General features: G+C 38.9%; 1 protein-coding gene across 5 annotated transcripts; it reads right to left on the reverse strand.

The window, feature by feature from the left end:
- Nucleotides 1-1,150: 1,150 nt before the first annotated feature.
- On the reverse strand, nucleotides 1,151-15,753 carry rilpl1 (Rab interacting lysosomal protein-like 1). 5 transcript variants are annotated; one of them, XM_085414511.1, is made up of 10 exons: nucleotides 15,186-15,753; nucleotides 11,970-12,117; nucleotides 10,969-11,087; nucleotides 8,553-8,798; nucleotides 7,686-7,832; nucleotides 6,299-6,349; nucleotides 6,062-6,216; nucleotides 5,056-5,160; nucleotides 3,713-3,800; nucleotides 2,542-2,680 (listed from the first exon to the last, which is right to left on the reverse strand). In XM_085414511.1, exons 1-10 carry the CDS (start codon nucleotides 15,471-15,473, stop codon nucleotides 2,675-2,677), a joined length of 1,353 nt encoding a protein of 450 aa, XP_085270637.1. In that variant the 5' UTR covers nucleotides 15,474-15,753; the 3' UTR covers nucleotides 2,542-2,674. The 5 variants fall into 5 exon arrangements, with proteins under 5 accessions (XP_085270636.1, XP_085270639.1, XP_085270640.1 ...); XM_085414510.1 differs by lacking the exon at nucleotides 3,713-3,800 and having other exon boundaries at nucleotides 1,151-2,680; XM_085414512.1 differs by lacking the exon at nucleotides 2,542-2,680 and having other exon boundaries at nucleotides 3,707-3,800.
- Between the last annotated feature and the right edge of the window lie 3,544 nt (nucleotides 15,754-19,297).

The raw sequence follows: 19,297 nt of genomic DNA on the forward strand, positions 1-19,297 counted from the left end.
CAAACACTTGAACGTGACTGCGATCTGTTATGCAAGTTAGGAAAAACAACAACAACAAAAAAAAACACGTGCAAAAATGTCAAATATTACAGATTTTTATTACTGGTGTGACATGTTTGAATTTCATAAAGCACTGATCCATTCAATATATCTCTTAAATCTCCACTTTAATGGGCTTCATAGGAGACTCAAAGGAAAAAAATGAAGATTGGAGTAAGCACTCGGGTAGCAGTTCATTTCCCTTAAAATATTTCACTGTTTAATTCCTTCATGAATAAATTGAGCAGATCCCTTTGACTTCCAAATAACATGTAAAATATAGTTTCTCTTTAACATATCTGTGATTTAATAAAAGGGGGGAAGCTGCTTTGACACACGTCTTTAGCCTCATTTCTCAATCTTTTCATTTGCCATTCATTTATTCCACCTTCCTGGGTGAGTATAAATGAAGATAAAGTGCCACTACTGTTAACGTTTCCATGAAGGCATCAGCTGTTAAAGCACAAGCACCATCCGCAAAATAGTCTTTTTTAAAAATAAATGTAAACACACTCTTCAGCTTAATTACCATTATTTTAAACCATGCACAATCTGAGAAATAATTAATCCTTCATGACTTGCACTGTTTCTAAACAGAGCCTTGATTCATGTTTAAATTTGAGGCCTTGTATAAATGATGCATATAAACACAAACGCACTGACTTCTATTTTGCACATGTGTGATGATATTCGGGGTTATTATTGCTGCTTATGCTGAATATGAATATTTTATCTAGGGAAAAAGTGCAAATGTAATGTAAGATTTAGGCTCTCACTGATACATTTTAATTTATTTTGCTTTTATTTGAAGTGAAAGCTGCTGTATGTTTTTGTTATAAGTGATTCAAATACAATATTACACTGTCTCTTCGGGCCTATGTTTGATTATAGAAATTAAACAGAATCATATAGATGTAATTTATTATTGCCTGCTATGGTTTGGCTGGTGTTACAAAACTGCAGGTTTGCATGAGCACAGTGTGGAGCGTCACGTTTGTCACTGAAAGCATGAAATCAGACTTTATGACAAATGTAAGTTTGTATGTAAAATATTAGAGGAATTCCCATGGCACAGCTATTCTGTGTTTCACAAAAGAGAAATCTGTGTTAATTGTTAGAGAAAAGGGGCACATAAAAAGAAAAAAGCATCACAAACATAAATATATACAAATTTCTCGAACAAAATAAAGAGATACTAAGTCAAAACTATAGTGGGTGAAGAGCTTACTATGTCAAAATTATGAGACAATACATCATTATTAAGTTAATAAATTAGAATTAGATTGACTAAAAGAAAATAAAAAATTGCAGCAATGAACAAAAAGCTCAAGCTATGATTTACAACTTTTAATCTATAAAAAGATCACTAGTATTATAAAGATCTAATAAATAAAACGGGCTTGCTAAATCTTACAATTTAATTTGTAATTTGTTTAGTCAAATGCATTACATTCATTTACGGTTTTCAGATCATAAAAACAAGAAATTATTAAGTCAGGTGTTAAATTTATACTAAACCATGATGAGTGAGTAAAAAATGTAAAATAATTCATCAGTAGTAGTTGACTTAAATAAAACTGGAAAAGTTTTATAATGAACTAATTCACCATGTCAAAGCTTTTATATTACCATGAAATGATGGAATATTGCAAACATTGACTTAAAAAGTACAAATATGTGAATTAATGACTCACTAATTCAACATTAAAGCCACAATGTTGCTTATTTGGCTACATACAACATGTAGCCAACATTATAGGAGATGTCATGAAATGCTAAAATGCTTAAACCATCCTGTAATAGGATAGTAAAAACTATTATGAATGGGTTAAAATGCAAAGACAAATTGGGATTATGATGGCCAAAATCTAACTTTCACTTTACACGAGTACTTTAAATTCTCATACCCAAGTGTTTATGCATTCATTCTTTTTAGTCACAGAAACTGCTGCATTAAATATGAGAACAAAATATCTTCACACCTTCACACAGCTTTAAATTGTGACTGCATGCAACATTTAAACAGAGGCCTCAATTAGATTTCATAGAGCTGCATACTCAACTTGCAAAACGCTGGTGATGGACTGATTAGCTGCCTACTTGACAGAAATTTGAAATAACTAAATGGGATATTAAAATGTTGCTCTCATTAAAAAAACTAGTGACACTCAGGTGTGCAGTCATTTCCCCCCTTGTTTACTCCGGACCTCCGGCTCCTTATCATTTACCACCTGCCAAAAAATTCCACTTTCCACAGTCAACCTGAGTTTACCCTCTCGCCTGCACGTCAATCCTGTAAAACACTTTCAGGGATTTTTTTTTTTTTTTTTAAATGGCAGAATTTGAAGTATACACAGTATTTTTTCCAAGGACATTAGATTCTTCTTGTTTCTTGCCATCTTCTCACCTCATGTACATGGCATTTCAGCTGCAGTGTGAGTTGCTAGTGTTGGTTTGGTGTGCAGTTGAATGATGGGAGTGTTAAGAGTTTTAAGTCCCATACGGTGTCTACATGTGCTGCAACGCCTCCTGGGCTTGTTCGGTGTACACGTCGTCTTTGCCTGCCCACGAGCCGAAGCCGACATCGAAATGTGCACTGCGCTGCGAGCTCCGCTGCTTGTCACGTGAGAAGAAACTAAACCTGAGACGAGAGAACGGAGAGAAGAAACAGGCGGTGGGTTACAACTCCATGTGTAGGGCTAACACTGAGTATGAGCTACATGTAAAGCAGTGTTAGAGTAATGGCAAATTTAACAGAATGCATCACAAGTGAATTATTTTAGTTTTTAATTACGACACCTCCTGTAAAATTAGTGTAAACAAATGCCTCTATGTTACACCAGTCGTTTTGTTTGGATATCTGCTCCTGACACTTAAAACTGGTTTCTCTTAATCTGAACACTTCTAATGTCAACAGGATTGTTTTCCTTTTGTCATATGTCAAGTTCTGTTGTAACCCTGATTCAAATTAACACAAAACTCTACAAACCACTTAAGGTGAAATAACTATATAGGAATTGAAGTAAATTTCTGCTCATTTAAACGTCCCCTTAATTCCAATATGTAATTTTCTTTCCAATTTAACCTTGTCAAGTGAGGTGATGTGCTGCATTCATCACTACAAAACACAGACACTATTTTTCAGCGATTTTTCCCTCATGAACCTATTACTTTCATCTCTAAAGTTCTCTGTCATTTTACCCCCTCTTACCCAGCCCCTTTTTCCTCTTCACCTGCCCTAATACACTATTGTAAAAATTCATAAATTGTAGCAGAAATTATTTCGTCATTTTCTGTAAATTGATCCGGGCAGATGATAAAATATTAAAGCATTAAAAATTAAATTAATCCCTAGCTATGATCTAAAAGCACTTTAGATCAATTTATATTGTAAATTCCACACAATCATTTTTAGTGCGCATGGTCAGTCAGGATGGTCAGTGAGGGCAAAAGTTGAGACATTAGACTACACACTATTCTGACTGGCTGATTTATTTTTTGCACGATCCTTGGTCGTCTCATTCGACGAACACAATAAGACAGCCCCACAATCAGCCAATCAGAATACTACAAAGGTGCGAAAAGAAAGCAACCCCGTGGACATGCAAAGGGGGTGAAGCCTGTTAGCTGAGACAGTGATGGATTGCAAAGCCAACCAAATATAGAGTCATACAAGTGACATGAGGCGTCTGATTGGCTGTAAAGTGGGGTCATCTGGGATCAAACCAGCCGCTACCATCGGCATTATAGCGGTGAAGATCCTGTTACACAGAGGTAAAGACATGAAAACACACATACATAGGGGATGGGGGAGGACAAGGACCACATCAACCGTTGACCTCTGTCTGAACCAAACCTCATTAAAGCTCAAAAGATGTCAAGCTGAGTTTATTTTAAACCAGAGAGGAAAATAAAATTATGATATTGAATTAAAAAATACAACAAAATCCAAGAACAACTCACAGCATGTTAAAAACCAAAACACAGTGAATGCAACTTAGTTTGCACAGATAAACTGTATAAACATGCAAACTGCTGCTAATGTTGCCACCATATTGGTATAGCGACACCTCCTGATACATTTAATTAATGTCCCAAATCTTGTACTTACACTTGCTACTGTGCACACTGACAGAGCTGCCATAGAATTAATTTAAAAAAAACTTAACCAGAAAGCTTGTAATAGTCTGCCACACACACTGGAGCAGCCTGGGATTGAATCATTTCTTCCTCCTGAGGCACAGCCACCTCGTATAAATAATGTAATGCATGGTAAAATACAAAGAACATGTTTTTAAATACTAAAAAATATTGTAAAAATGACCATTTATTGATATCACCCTAATCTTCTAATGTCTGTTTATTTTTTTTGGAAAACAATTGTTTTATATTTTGAATACTTTTAGTTTTACATTCATGAAAATATTTACCCTCATACAGTCACAGGACTTACAGGAATGATATGTACTCTGTATCAGAGAGCTATACAGAGACACAGATTAACAGGTAAACAATTTCATTAAAAAATTCTCAACACTAAAAAAAAGACATTCAATTAAATATTACGTTAATAAAATAGTAAAGTGTCCTACAATTAGAATACTTGGAGCTGCTTTTAGTCTTGAGTCCTTGTCACAATGTGACAGCTAATTGGAAACAACCACAGACTCCAGTTTGTACATGGCTGACAAACACAGGATAAATGTATGTTTACTTGTTAGTAGCCCAGCTACCTCTGTAAAGTAAAGTATATATAGTATATGGTATCACACGAGGGAAGCGAAGTCTAAAGCTAAAGCTGCCAGCCTGAAACAGCGTCTTGCACTGCTGCTGAAGAGACAAGAACAAGCATGTAATATGCAAATGACTGAGCATGTAGAGACCAAATAATCAACCACTACTCACAGCATGCAAAGTTCCCATTAATCACAGGAAGCAAGGTTTTCACAGGCAAGTGTTTTCATTAGCAGATGTTACATGAGTGAGAGTATTTGTGTGAGTGTGAGCTCCACATACAGGCGTTTGATTCCCGATTCTGGCTGGGCAGAAGAGCGGGAGCGAGTCCTTAGTTCAGGGGAGGGAGAAGAAGATGGAGTTCCAATCTCCTCGTCTGCCTCATCACTACAAACACAGAGACAACCAGAATTACAGAGATCAGGATTACTTTGTCTATGAAGCACAACATATCAGGCTTTTTCACAGATGGACAAAAAGAATTAGATGTAAAAAGTGGGATTTTTTTGGAGTAAATACATTTTTAACTTAATGTGCTGGCAGAGGGATGACCAAAAGATGTGCGGAAAAAAGGGAACAAAAAATATGCTTTAGAGAATTTAAATGGGTTGTTAGTCAGATTTTAAAGCTCTGTGGCAACTTGTGTTGGTTGTGAGCAACCCTCCAAGAAAAATATTAAACAATGTCTAAAACTAAGAATACATCAAGCAATACATCTTAATTGGGAAATGCATATGGTTTCTTTATGGCTTCTTCATGCATGTCTTTTTTTCTCTTCATCATCCCACAACAAGTCATAGTAAATGTCTATCCCTTGTGGAGGGACTGAATATTTCTTTACTCAGTCCCTCCACCCATACTTATGATATAGGTGGACACCAATAACATAATTTGCCAAAGTATCATAATAATCTTACGGCCGAAAAGGCTTCACAAGCACATAAACAAAAGTCTGAAAGTTGAAGTAAAAGCAGAGATAACAGTACAAGAAACACGAGGCTAAAATATAACTGTGCTAAGTAACAGAGCATAAACATGAAAGAATATAATAATTAAACTGAAAACAACTACAAATAAGTGCAATTTTAACATATATTAATGAGGAAACAGCAACTTAAAGCACTCAGCAAGAAGCTGGCCCTGTGTGGTCTGACTGAGAAAACTAAACTTCTAAATCCTGTTGATGCTTTAAGCACACGATAAACACAGTTTTGTGCAGCTCATAAATATCTCTCTCCACAGGAGGTGGGTAATTGTCAATATTAACATGTTTAACACCTATATGTACCTTTTATAGTAGGCCAGCTCCTCCTGCAGCAGGAACACTTTGGCCTTTAGCTCATTCCGCTCATGCAGGACATCCCTCAGCTCCTGCAGAGTGAATCTGGGCCTGTTGGGGTCCTTTGGATCCAGGCCCCCTGACTCCTCCTCACACAGCGCCTCCTGCCGAGAGAAAAATACATTACACAGAGTAAACTAAACCAGAGAACAGAAGGGAAGAGGCAGGGGCGGGGAGTAAGGATACCTTAGTGAAATATTGGAACACAGCAGGCATATCTTCATCGCACATCGCCTCCTGGTGGCAAATGTTTAACTACAAGTCAGACACAGGGCCTTTTTGTTCCAATGCATTGGTTTAGTTCAGACTTCACCCCAGTCTGTGAGCTAAAATGCTGTTAGCTTTTTTAACTCAGCAAAGAGAAATTCACTTGAGTGTTAAAGGAAAACACCTGAAACACATGCTGCGGACACGAGGCACTCATGCAAAATTCTACTCTAAAATGTCTAAAATTCTCACGCTTTTCAGGATTCTGTACACAATCTCAAAGTCCAACTGGAATCACATGTTTCGTCAAACTTTGCATCTTGCTGGTTAATGTCAAGCAGCAACAGCAGGAAATGTTTGCATAACTTGGATAACTTGTAACCACTGATTGTACACCAAGGTGAACAGATAGGCATCTCAATAGAGTTGGGCCACCTCCTGAAGGCTGATCTCGGACATAAAACAGTCGTTTTGGAGGCTGATGAAGTGAAAAGGACCAGATGTGAGTCAGCTGTGGTCTGTGGCTTATTTTCTCATTTATCAGGGATCAAAGAGCCAGAACACACAGACCTGTTTGACTCACTGAGAGCACACAGTAGTAAAGACAATGGTGCATGTACATCTTCCACCGCAGCCGTCTAGTGTGTTTATTTGGCTCAGATTCAGTCCAGGTTCAGTGTCACCGTGAGAACAGATTTATCGGCATGTCTCCACCTTTGTTTAGCACGTCAGATGTTTCCATCAGTGTGGTGAATACTGTTGAGCGGCTAAAAAAACCTCAACCATGAGCTTTCATGTCATTAGCTGCACTAACTGGCTAGTTAGAGCTGTCATTCATTTATCATTTATGAAATTTTTCTGAATGTGTTTTAATGTATTTCGAAACATAACATCAATTGTAGTTAATATAAAAGTCTTAAATGTAGCTACATTTAAAAAAAAAAAACATTGTAGTACTCTTGTTTTTTTATTCTTTCTTACCACTATTACAGCAGAGAAATAAAAAAGAAACACTTAATTGTAGCTTTTCCTGCTGTCTGTGTTTCAATCTCAGGGTGCATGAAAGGACAGATTCAAGTGTCGTTGAAGGCTGGGCTCTTGCAGTATTCTATATTTAGAGGGGTCATGAGTGCACTTGTCCAGAAAGTCACTTAGCTGTGGAGAGGAAATCCTACTGATACTCTGTTAGCTTTCTGACACCCATGCAGAGTTGTTTCAGCACAGTCCACATGTCACAGAAATGTTAGTCTACTATCTTCCTTTGTTTATACCCACAAGGCTAATGTTCCATGGGGAGGAGTGCAGGTTTGGAGTTAGAGTCAGGACAATCACATCACTCTAGTTCCAATCAGCACATTTGCATTACCCAAAGCAACACTGCATCGTCCTCAGCATCCTCGTGTGTCTCTGGGCTGAGGGAACCACACAGAGGCCACGATACACCATCAACCCCCCCGGGTGTCAGCTCTGAGGAGCCCTCAGCCCCCACCAACACTGTAGCAATTTTACCACACTGGTGAGGCAAAAGACAGTTTGTGAGACATATAAATAAACTATTGAGTTGCTCCGAGGATTTGTGGTGCACAATCTACAGTTCAAATAAAAGATGGTGGTTTGAACAACTGCATGTGAAAATGATCAAATCTGTTATACAATGCAAACGATTTGCATAACATGCTAGTTTGTTTGCTCATTTCTCACAACAAGTCAAGAGAAGATCAAACTAAAAGGTTAGCTTCACACAAAGATGGAAGCTGGGGGAAACTTCCAATAATGTTTCTTTTATTATTTTTCACCATCATTTTCTGTTCCAATGTATGTACAAATATTCCAATACCTCAGGCTTCAGACTACCCTAACTAAAGTATTTTTTCTGTGTTTGGCTCTGTATGACATTATGACAGTGGATATTCCTAATATGGTCATCTCACATTGGCCCCACCTACTTGCTAGTACAAAACTTCTGTGTTTTGTTTGCAAAGGGCAGTGAAGAAGAATTTGGGGGAATTTAGCAAAAACATCTTGTTTCACACAGAGAATGACCTGAAGGGCTTCACCAAGGCCCAGCATAAGATAGAGAAGGATTATTTAACTATATAACATACAGAGAGTCCAAAAATTAAGAAATATAGAGCTTGTGTAATAGGTCCACATTAAAGTAAGCAATGTTATCTGTACAAAAAACTAAAACGTGAAAAGAAAAAGTTATGCTCAGTTTTCCCTGTGCTGTTACCTCTGCGGGTGAAGGAGGCTGAGGTGGGGGCTCGTCCGGGTTCTGAGCAGGCAGCTCTCCTTGAAGCCGTTCCCTTAAGCGTGCCGCTTCCTGTCGAAGAGCAGCAACTTCCTGTCCCCGAGCCTGAGCACTGGCCTCCAGCTCAACCTTCTGTTCAATGAGAGCTTTCCCTTGAGCTTCTACCACAGAGATTTTATGGCGCAGGTCATGGTTGATTTTCATTAGTCGAGACTGTTGCTGCTGGAGCTGGAGAAAGAAACAGAGAGACAATGGGCTGCATGGTCTCGCGTTTCTCAGAACTGCCACACAGGAGGTAAAAGCCACCCATCAAAGGTAAGAGCACGCATTTTCAGGCAATCTGTCTGAGGAGATATTGATTGTGCTGTACTGGGTGACACACAAACCATTAGTGGGTGTCAGGGGGTTTCTAAAGCCACAGAACAAATGAACAGCTAAATTCATGGACAAGTGAAATAATATAAATGACTGAAATGGAAATTCACTGTTAATATCCTAAAATACCTGGGCCTTAGCATTTCAGAGTGCGAGTGCCTAGGCTGCCTTTCCCAGCATGACAGCAAAGGAAACCAAATGAGTGACGTCTGAGTACTCAACTTCACTGTATATCTAAAGTAAGTTTCACATGTGGAAAATCTTGGACTAAAGAACATTTTGAAGTCTCACAATGCACATTATTTTTCTACCTACCCATGCGTACAAATTCACATAACTCCTGAAATGTTCAGGAACCTTTACATATCAGCCTTTACTTGGCTGATATGTTTCCTGTTTTGAATGTTCAACTGTAGTATCACATACTATCACATAGTTCTGTGTTGTGTCTTATCTGCCTATCCAAGTTTTTTTTCTTCAGATCTCTAGTAGCTATTTTGGTGTCTCATCTGTCCTCTGCTGTCTCCCATCCTGCTCACAGTAAACAGGAAGGTTATGACAACAAAAACTGTTCCCTAAACTGTATTTTTTTGTCATAATTAGATCATTAACCCATGTTAATTATCATTTTACTACACACATAAGCACATGTCTTGGTATCAGTCTTATCTATGATGTTGTATACAGCTGTATTCACAAGCTAAAGTGTGAGCTGCTGATATTTATGTTAGTAATGGTTTAGTTTTCTGACAAAGATTTGGAAAACCAGTAGATCAATAGTAGATTAGCTGACTTGCTAAAGAATCTTCTTCATCGACATCCTGAACTTGAGGCCACAGCATTTTTACGTTCCCTTTATCCACCACCTCATCCAGGACTCATCCATCCTTTTTAAAAATACTTCCATATTCATAGCAGAGCTATGGCCAAAGGCCAAAAGATGAGTTGTGTAACCTCTTCTGTAACATGTATAACCTCTCTCGCTCTGAGAGAACCAAAAACCTGCATATTTGCATTTTGCACCAGCACATTCTAGGGGTGTTTAATGCATGACTGGAATGACAGATCAACAGATCCGGGGCTCTTTTTTTTTTTTTTTTTTACAAAAAATCTGAAGCTTTGATGCCTATGGTGACACGTCAAAATGTCTGCTGTGAAAAAGGTTTTATTGAACCTGACATTAAAAAACTGGCTCTGCTGTTATTTTCTGGAAAGCCATCTTGTGAAATTTTACATGTTTATTGGAGAAATTTTAGTCCTCTATGTCAGCTTCTGACTCGTTGACCTTTTCCAGATCTATGGCCATGTCTTCAATTTGCCACACAATCCAGACTGGTCTGTAGTGATGTCCTTTGCATGACCTTTACTCTGGCTTGTTCACACTACACTGTCGCATTTAGGTGGGGTCTCTTTGTTATCTGAAACCTAATCTATACAAAAGAAATACTCACAGGCAAACAAAACACATCAAACACCCTTCATCTGATAATGTGAGACTTTGTAAATTATACATGTAGGCTATTTGTTTTTGAGACTTGTATGATCCACTTCAAAGGTTTGTAAAATCAAGATAAAGAAGTTAAATTATTTGAGACTTTGCAGAAATTATTTACGAAAATAAACAAATACTTTGCACATTTCCAGGGTTTCTTAGCCTATGTTGAGGTGGGAAGCTAGAACTTGAAGGTAGGGAACTTGGGCACTCTGATAAAATAATCTTAAGAAACAAAAGTCTGATCAATGATTGGAAAACTAATTTGTTACAATCTATTTTTAGCTATTTTTAAATAGATGCTCGGAAGACCCATTCTATCCCTGAACTTTTTTTTTTTACCTTTTTTTAAACATTAAAACACTGGCAGCAAATATGTCTGCTTAATACTGAGCCAAAACATTTGCTGCTCGATCTAACCAGGCCTCTCTTATATTTAAAATATAGAAAATATCTGAATTCTTTATAATTCACACAAGAAGAAAAAAAACAGCCTCTTCTCATTGAGGCACCGAGTTTTTGTGTCCTTACTGCTTCTATGTCCTCGTTTTTTAGAGTCAGTTCACGGTCCTTGGCTCGAATCTCATCTCTCTGCTTGTCCACCACTTCTTTGAGCTTCTTCATCACCTGCCTCTCCCTTTCTGACATACCTGGAAATCGGTGACAGAGGGGGGAAAAATTGTCAGCCATAAAAATAAACAGGACAAATAGATTTTTCATCTGGGCTGACAGGCAGACGTGAGCTCTGATTTGTGTGTGAGGCTGGCAGGTGTGCTTGTACACTGAAGCTGGTCTGTGCGTCAGGGTGACTGTGGCCTCTGTGTGAGACCACGGAGAAGCCTCTGACGCAGGGATGAGACTGGCTCACCATTAACACAGAGAAGGCTCCCTTTGTTTGTGTTTGTATCTGAGTGTGGTACTGCGTGCACAGCAGAGAGAGAGAGGGACACACACATGAGAAACGTATCGAGGGCAAACGGACAAGTTTCGGGGCGCACACGGCAGAAACTTTAACTGAATTTCCAGGAAAATCAGCAAAAGACAAGCTGTTTCATGCTCTGCTGTGATGTAAACATTACTAGGTATTAGCAGGTTTTGAGTGGTAGCATGCAGACTCCCAACACTGAAGCAGGAGTCTGTTATTTGGAATTATTATCAGGAACATGCTCACAGTGTTAGTAAAAAAAAATTACCCATGCACATGTTTCAGAAATCCGACAGTAACTGCAAAGCTCTTTGTAGGAACAATGCATAACCACACTTTCCCTGAAAAGTGACAAGCCTACTCAATGAGCCTACTTTTGACTCGATTCAATCTTGGTCTCAAAGATTTGCGTAGAGGGCAGTAACATTTCTACACACATATTAGTGAATAACACATAATAATGTTTTAAAGCAACTGACTTGTAAGTCATTCACATTCTCAGTCACTTGTAAACTGGTGTGTATCATGAAAAACACACATACAAACACATTTTCTTTTTCTTTTAAGCTAGACAGTACTTTTCTTAGATGGAGCTCCACATCCTCACCCTCATGCCTCTGCAGCTCCTCCTCGCTCATGGGGTCTTTCATGGACATATTGGTGAGAAGGGTTTTGTTCTCTTCCTGCAGCTGAGCAATCTGGGAGAGCAAATCCTGAGCTTCTCCCCTCCACACATCCTCCACCAGCTCCAACTCCTGCACTCAGACACATACACACAAACTGTTATACTGTACATGTATCATTACCGATCACGTTTGTTATGGCTCGGTAAAACTAGAGTTAAAAAATCGGACTGAAGGCCTCATTGCATTGAGGTTTTTTTGCTGCCTGACTGCAAGGTGATTGTACATAAAAGCAATATTACCAAGCACTTATGTACAGACCTGCTTCCCTGGTTCAAAGAAACCATTTTAAAGCCAACAAGCAATTTCACTGCAAACATTCGCAATAATTTTGGTTGTGTAATGGGAGGATCAATGCATTGCTCCACTTTGGTCCTGACTATCTCAACAACAACTGGATGGACATAGTTTCTACGAGCATTTATGGTGCCCAGACCGGCATTACAAAACAAAACTGGCACTGCTGTGGTCTTCTGAGTTTTTCCTCTTTGTGGTTTATGCGCATGTGTAAGAAAAAGAAATCTCAACATCTCTAACTTTCAGAATTTACTGCAGTAATTTGCTTTTAAAGAACACAATTGTCATATCAAAGAGTAATACGTTAATGACAAAAGCCTATAAAACACAATCGAATTGACTTGCTTTAAATTGTGGAAAATTTTTGGCAGATACTAAAAACGAAACATCTTCCTCAAGTCAGTCACTCAGACCCTAGATGATTCATATAGCAACTGGAAAACCAGGAACAAACAGGAAACAGGAAGCATGAGTCATTCTGTTCATATTGTCAAAGCAGCCACATTAACAAGAATGCATAATTTGCTGTTTGTACTTCATTTTTCCAGTTTACCTGTGAATGAATAGGCAAACATCACTATTACTTTGAAAGTGTGATGCATGTTTTTCAAATGTGATTCCATATTTAAATGTTTATTTTCAATTATATCAGAGGTGACTGTATCCGAATCGTTGTTGAACAGCTAGTTAGGATTCTGAGCAAAAGTAAGAGTTGCAGTCATCAACAAGAGAGAATTTTAAAGACTTTTTAAGGATTGTAAACATGCAAAATTTGACACGTTGGTCGCTACCATGGTGAAGGTACCACGGGAGGAGTGGAAATGACGGATTCTGTGGACATGTGCCATTTCACACTGCTCCGAGGCCTGCTGGAATCAGTTTCATTGATTTTAGTGGGAGCATGTGCACTACACATGGGCAACATATGCTACATGTTCAGTCATTGGGTTCATGACAAAAACAAAACAAAAAACCTACACAAAGTTTTATTATTATATACACTGCTGCACAACTCTTACATTAGCTTTTATATACACAAAAGAAAACTGTGCACGGAGCCAATAAACACTACACCGCATATTTTCACTGTGGATGTGAACTTTTCATTTCCATGTGAAAACTGTGCTGGCTTCAAATGGCCTGTGAGTTGCAGCACAAACAGCCTTCTCCGCTTTATCACGGTCACGAGACAGTTAATATGTGAACCACTGGCTCAGTCACTGTCACGAGAAACTGACACTAACTTTTTTTATAGCACTGAGCAGTCTGAGTGTCCGGCTTATTTCAAACCCCAAACACAGGGTCTCCTTTTAGATTCACAAAGATGGAAAATAAATGAAAACATTTAAAGCTCGATGCTTTAATGCACTGCATTTAGATTTTACTTGACCATTTCATAATACTTTACATTTAGATTCCAAAGGGAAATGTACTTTTTACCCAGTTCCTTTATGTCTGTCAGCTATAGCTACTTTCAGATTATATACAAATATATAATTGCCTTATAAAATACAGCATGTGGTTAAGGATGATTTTTTTCCTTTCATGGTGTATGAATACATTTTTACTCCATAAATTGTTTTTAGTGGTTCTTGAACCATTGGAAAAAGAAACCCATTCCTAGACATTTCTAAAGTTTACCCAACTCCTACACCAATGAATATGAATTAATAATTTATACTCACCTCACTACCACACTGGATGAATCTATATCTAGATTTAGAATAAGTACTATCTGTATGTAAAGTCATTTCAACCACTGGAGCTCCACCTCAACCAACTTCAGTCACAGACTGTATTTAAAACGGGACATAATGATGAAGGATTTGATCTGACAGAAGTGCTTGATGATACTACGTACAGCCACACTGTGACACTGTATTCATACTGTAGTGATTTTTCAATCAAAGTAAGCCTCGCCCCAAACCTGATTTGTCGATTTTACTTTAAATATGACTAGAATTTACTAAATTAACATCGTATGTTATTAAATGAGACTTGAAAAGGCAATTCAGATCATAAGTTCACAAAGTAAGTGTTTGCCAAGATTAGAAATCATGTCAGAAACAGGATCACTTTATCGTAGACTTCTTTCTAATCTAACTTCCGTTTGAAACCAGAGTCACTTCCCCCGCTATCTATTTAAAAAAGTAAAGGTTTAGAAATTTCACCTCCTGCTTCACTTCTTAGAGCTTATGTCCAGCTTTTATTCTGACTGAAACACAAAAATGCTACTTACTATGGCTGCAGCTATGATGTTTTAATTTTTTGACTATTTTGTGCATTTCTATTTAGTGTTATACATTAATAATGTGCACTAAAAGCATTTTATACATGTTTTACTTTCAGTACTTGCTTTTATTTAAATATAATGAAAAAAAGACTCTTTTAGCAGGGCATCCTTCCTGTTATAGGATTTTTACTTAAGTAATTGTTACCACTATCCACGTGCCTTGTAATGCTTTTTGTCGATATTTTACTGTTTGTTGTTTTCTTGTTTTTTCTATGGTTGAGTGCAAAATATTACTATACAACATTGACTGTAATGGATCATATTAATACTCTGTGTACGTGTAGGGGTGTTGTTGTTGTTCAACTTGTTTAACATCCAAAACTTTATTGTGCCTGGTTCGTTTTAGAGCAGAGTGACACTTTGACTCTGATCACATTATAAATGCAGGACATTTTACTGTGGTATTAGTATTGTCCTAGGAAGACGATCTGAACACGTCCTACACGGATCAAAAACATAGTCTGACAGTCACTGACAAATTAAATCTTGACTTCCACTTTTATTCTGTATAGCAGAGAGTGATTGGCTCTGTGGCTGTGCAGTGTGAGACCTTTCTATGCTTCTTCTCCTTCTCCAGCCGGTCTATGCGCTCCAGACGCAGCTTGTCCAGCTCCAGCCTCAGCTCTTCGGTCTCCGGGCTGATGCTGCTGCGGCTCACCATCACCTCCAGGATCTCCAGGACCCGCACCACTTTGGGCATGAGCCTAGACAGAGCCTCGCAGCCATACTGGTCTATGATCCGCTCAAACTCCTGCCCCACCACTGCGGCGATGTCATACACGTCCATCACCGTGAGGTCAGCCACATTTTTCTCCAGGGCCGACCCGAAGTCCTCCATGTCGAGATAGTTTGTCCCTCCCCGGTTTCCTATTATGTTCCCTTCGCCGCAACAAACTTCCTCCCCCGTGAAGAACAAGCCTGCTAAGTTACGCTTTATGTCCTCAGCTTGATAAGCGGTGTCCAGAGACTCCTTAAAGCAGCATATAACACTGGAACTACTGCATATCCATCACTAGCGGCTCAGTCCAGCCTTCCGTTTGATTTTTTTGAGATACATATCGCCTAAGTGCCATCGCTGTCCCGCCGGAGCTGCGGTGCCCTGTAAGCTAGCAGCTACCACTGTCAACCACTACAAAAGTAAACTTCACAATTTCGGCAGCACGTTTCAAAATAAAACCCGCAAGGAGAAAGATATTCCAACGTCTTCTCATATATTCATAATTGAGATGTTTTAACTAATGCAAAGCAAAGCAATGTGCTTTTTAACAAATAAAAACAAGATTCCAAAACGTTACTTTTAAGTAAAGATGGAAAAACCATTTAATTCTATTCTTATACAACGAAAAGTAAAGGCTCATTCATTGAAGGAACATTAGAAGCACACTTATCGACTCCTGTATATCAAAATAAGCCCTTCCAAAATTAAATAGCTTCCAGCTGAACACGAAGAAACAACTGCTATGATTTTATGGTCAAAACATCTGTGTATGGTGTTGAAGAAAGATCAACAGAATTTTAACACGGGGCCGAGTCAGCCTTTCAGGTAATACCTGAAGGCGACGCCTTAAGAACATCTTATTTCCTGGCAAAAGGGGGAGTATCTTGAGGGAGTGTGTGTAAGGCTAAAATTAAATATGAAACACTGAAAGCGCCTACCTTAGAAAATTTCAACATACCCCGAAGTAAAACGTGGTGGAACGCTGATATATTTTGCATCACCATGTCACTAGTAACGTCATCCCTTTTTGCATGTGCTGTTCATGAGGGCCATGACCTAGTGTATCCACTGCTGTTCCTATGGAGATCAATAGTCTTATCTCAGTGGACAAAACAATAATTTAACAGTGCAGCAGGTTTGTGCAGAGTACCAGTTGTGAATACACTGTTACCTTGTACCGTTTATTAGTGCTTTTATTTTAAATATGATGAAGTCGAACGCCGGTTGCCTTTCCCTAACTTTACTTCCTGTTTGGTCCCTGCGTGAATCACAGTGGCTACTTCCATAGTGGTGAGGTTGCAGTTTGTATTGCGCATGACTGAAATAAGAGACGGACGAGGTCGCTGTGTGAATATATTACAGCACGAAGAGACGATTAACGCCTAAAACAACGCATTACTCTTCAACTAAACCGAATAAAGTGTGCTTTATGGAGGGGGGTAATCCAAGTCTACATAGAGTCTTTGAACATTTAATGAATCCAGAAATAACAGAACTGCATTCATATTTACTGATGTCATATTATATGAATTGTAACACTGGGTTATAATAACAATTATAGGAACAATGATATATAAAGGAATATTTCTAAATGTTAACAAAGAAGGAAAGAGAAGTTTAGGGCTTTGAGAATTTTACTGTTCATAAACCAGCAATCTAAACATTTAGATTTGTAAATTTTGTGTCAACAAATCTTTTGACAAATCGTCCCAGCTTTACTTTACACCTGACACTCATACTGAAGTCAGTTAGATGTATATATGAAGATCTTGCTGTGAGGCAGCAGTGCTAACCAACGTGCTGCCCACTTCTACAAATAAAACATTTTTACTCAGCTGTGCAATGTAGTTTGTAGTTTTTCAGCGTAAGTGTTTGAAAAGAAGAATAGCTGTCTGTGGGGGGAAATTAGCTGAGGCTAAGAAGGATGTGTGTTGTGCGGAAAGAGTTAGAGAACTGGATTAACTCTGTTACTTGAGGGCTTGAGTGGCTGAGGACCAGGAAGGGTCATTGTGCAGGTAGGGACATTTCTGGAAAGTCCTTCACCTTATAGGTGATAGATTCTGGTGGTAAGCAGCTGATGGTGAACTCAGATTTCCTCAGAGCAACATGAGGAGAACAGGAGAGGTTTTGCATGGCTTGGCACAGACTGGCAACAAGGTAACAAAGTTAGTCAATGACAAGCAGAGACATAGCAAAGACAATCTGGCAGAGATCTGCTACACCATCCAGCCCCCAGGTATGAGAAGGACAATCTGAGCAGAACTCCGCCCACAGGCAAACCCACAGAGCCCACTTCCACCTAGAACTCAAAGCGACTTTTACAAAGTGAGAGAGGAACAGAAAATAAACACAAAAACATCAGACCCTGTACAGACCATGACAACTATGTTGAGAAATGAGGGTTGAAATGTGGGGAGAGTTCAAACTGTGGATTTTTGAGAAATATAAGAGCAGGTTATCACTAGCTGGCTAACCTAAATGCTAAGATCCTCAGAAGTGAAAAATGACCATTGTGTGCTTATGTAAAAAATTTTAAGCCCAATAGCAAAAACTGTGACTAACAAAGAAAGGATAAAGCTTGAAGCATATGGAAGACAGAAAAATAAAAAATGAATAACATGCATTAATGCATGGTAAAGATGAGCTCGATGAATCATGGGAAGTCCAAGGTTAATCAAAAATGGAAGTTTTAAGCCACGTGACTGTTAAAAATCACATTCTTTAAGAACAGAGGAATGCCACTTTCAGGAAGTCAAACATCTTTCTTTTGTTTTTCAAGAGGAGCCAGAGGATCATAAGCAATGAGTCTGTAGGACTACTGATGATCAGGCTTTCAGATATCTTAAATGTAATAAATAAAGCACAGTCAAAAGACAAACAGCACCTTAACGAGAGAAACAAAAACAGATACACAAACTTAGCATCTTCTTGTGTGAGTGTGATAATGAGGGTGAGAAGCTAAAATAATGAATCCCCTTCCTTGCACAGAAGAGGCCTAGCCACGCTGGATCACAACTCCCAAGGAAGTGGGTCGACAACTACACCAGATCATGTGGCCATAAGCCCTTGAAACACCAAGTACTCACATCCCCAAGGAGGCAGCAACGAGGAGGGGCAGTAGGAGGGGCAACCCTTCATCTTCTATGACTATGTTGTACTGAAGTTGAGGCACAGCAACCCCAGACATATAGACATATACTGGCCACACAAACACAACAATGCACAAAAATACACATCCATCCATGTTGATGTGTGTATGAACAGAGGGTGGGTGCTGGGATGTAAAACTTGAGAAGGCGAGAAAGGAGAGTAGGCTCCAACTGGCTCAGTAGGTACCTCAATTCCCCATACTACCCTGCCACACAGTGGGAATAAGTTGGCCTACTGCAACCACATCCCGGAGCACCCCAACATCCAAGGCCAGAAAAAACAAGATAAGGGTCTCTTTTACAGAGTGAGGGAGGGTGGCTAAAGTCAAGAGTTGTTCATTGGGTGGGAACGTACTGCTTTGGCGACACATTTGATATGCATCTAGACAGAAAGTATTGAGTCCAGAACGACACCCAGGTGGCAAATTTCTGGGCATAGCCAGATGGTGCAACTGTCTACATCAATGAATAGTCTTCCAGATTAGGGCCATGGGAGCTGCAACCAAGAGCCGTTTTATTACTGTTGACCTTGAGTAAATTAATATGTCTGACTCTTATCTAAACAGATTTTGGCAGTGTTCTCAACAACAGCATTCACATAGCATTTGGGAGTTCATAAGCAGGTGGCAGCACCTGTTGGTGCGCCTTAGTATCAGTGGCGTCAGACACTTGGCCCTCAGCATCTGCTACCACTCTTTTCCTTGGTAGGAGGGGTTTAGGTGACTAGATGCTTTATAGCATAAATTGGTCCAACAGATGAATATGAGTGAGACTGGTCATGTTTGATAGACACCA

The sequence above is a fragment of the Rhamphochromis longiceps genome, linkage group LG7 (assembly GCF_057381845.1).
Source record: "Rhamphochromis longiceps isolate RC_006_pf linkage group LG7, R_longiceps_female_GT1.1, whole genome shotgun sequence".
Lineage (NCBI taxonomy): Eukaryota > Metazoa > Chordata > Actinopteri > Cichliformes > Cichlidae > Rhamphochromis > Rhamphochromis longiceps.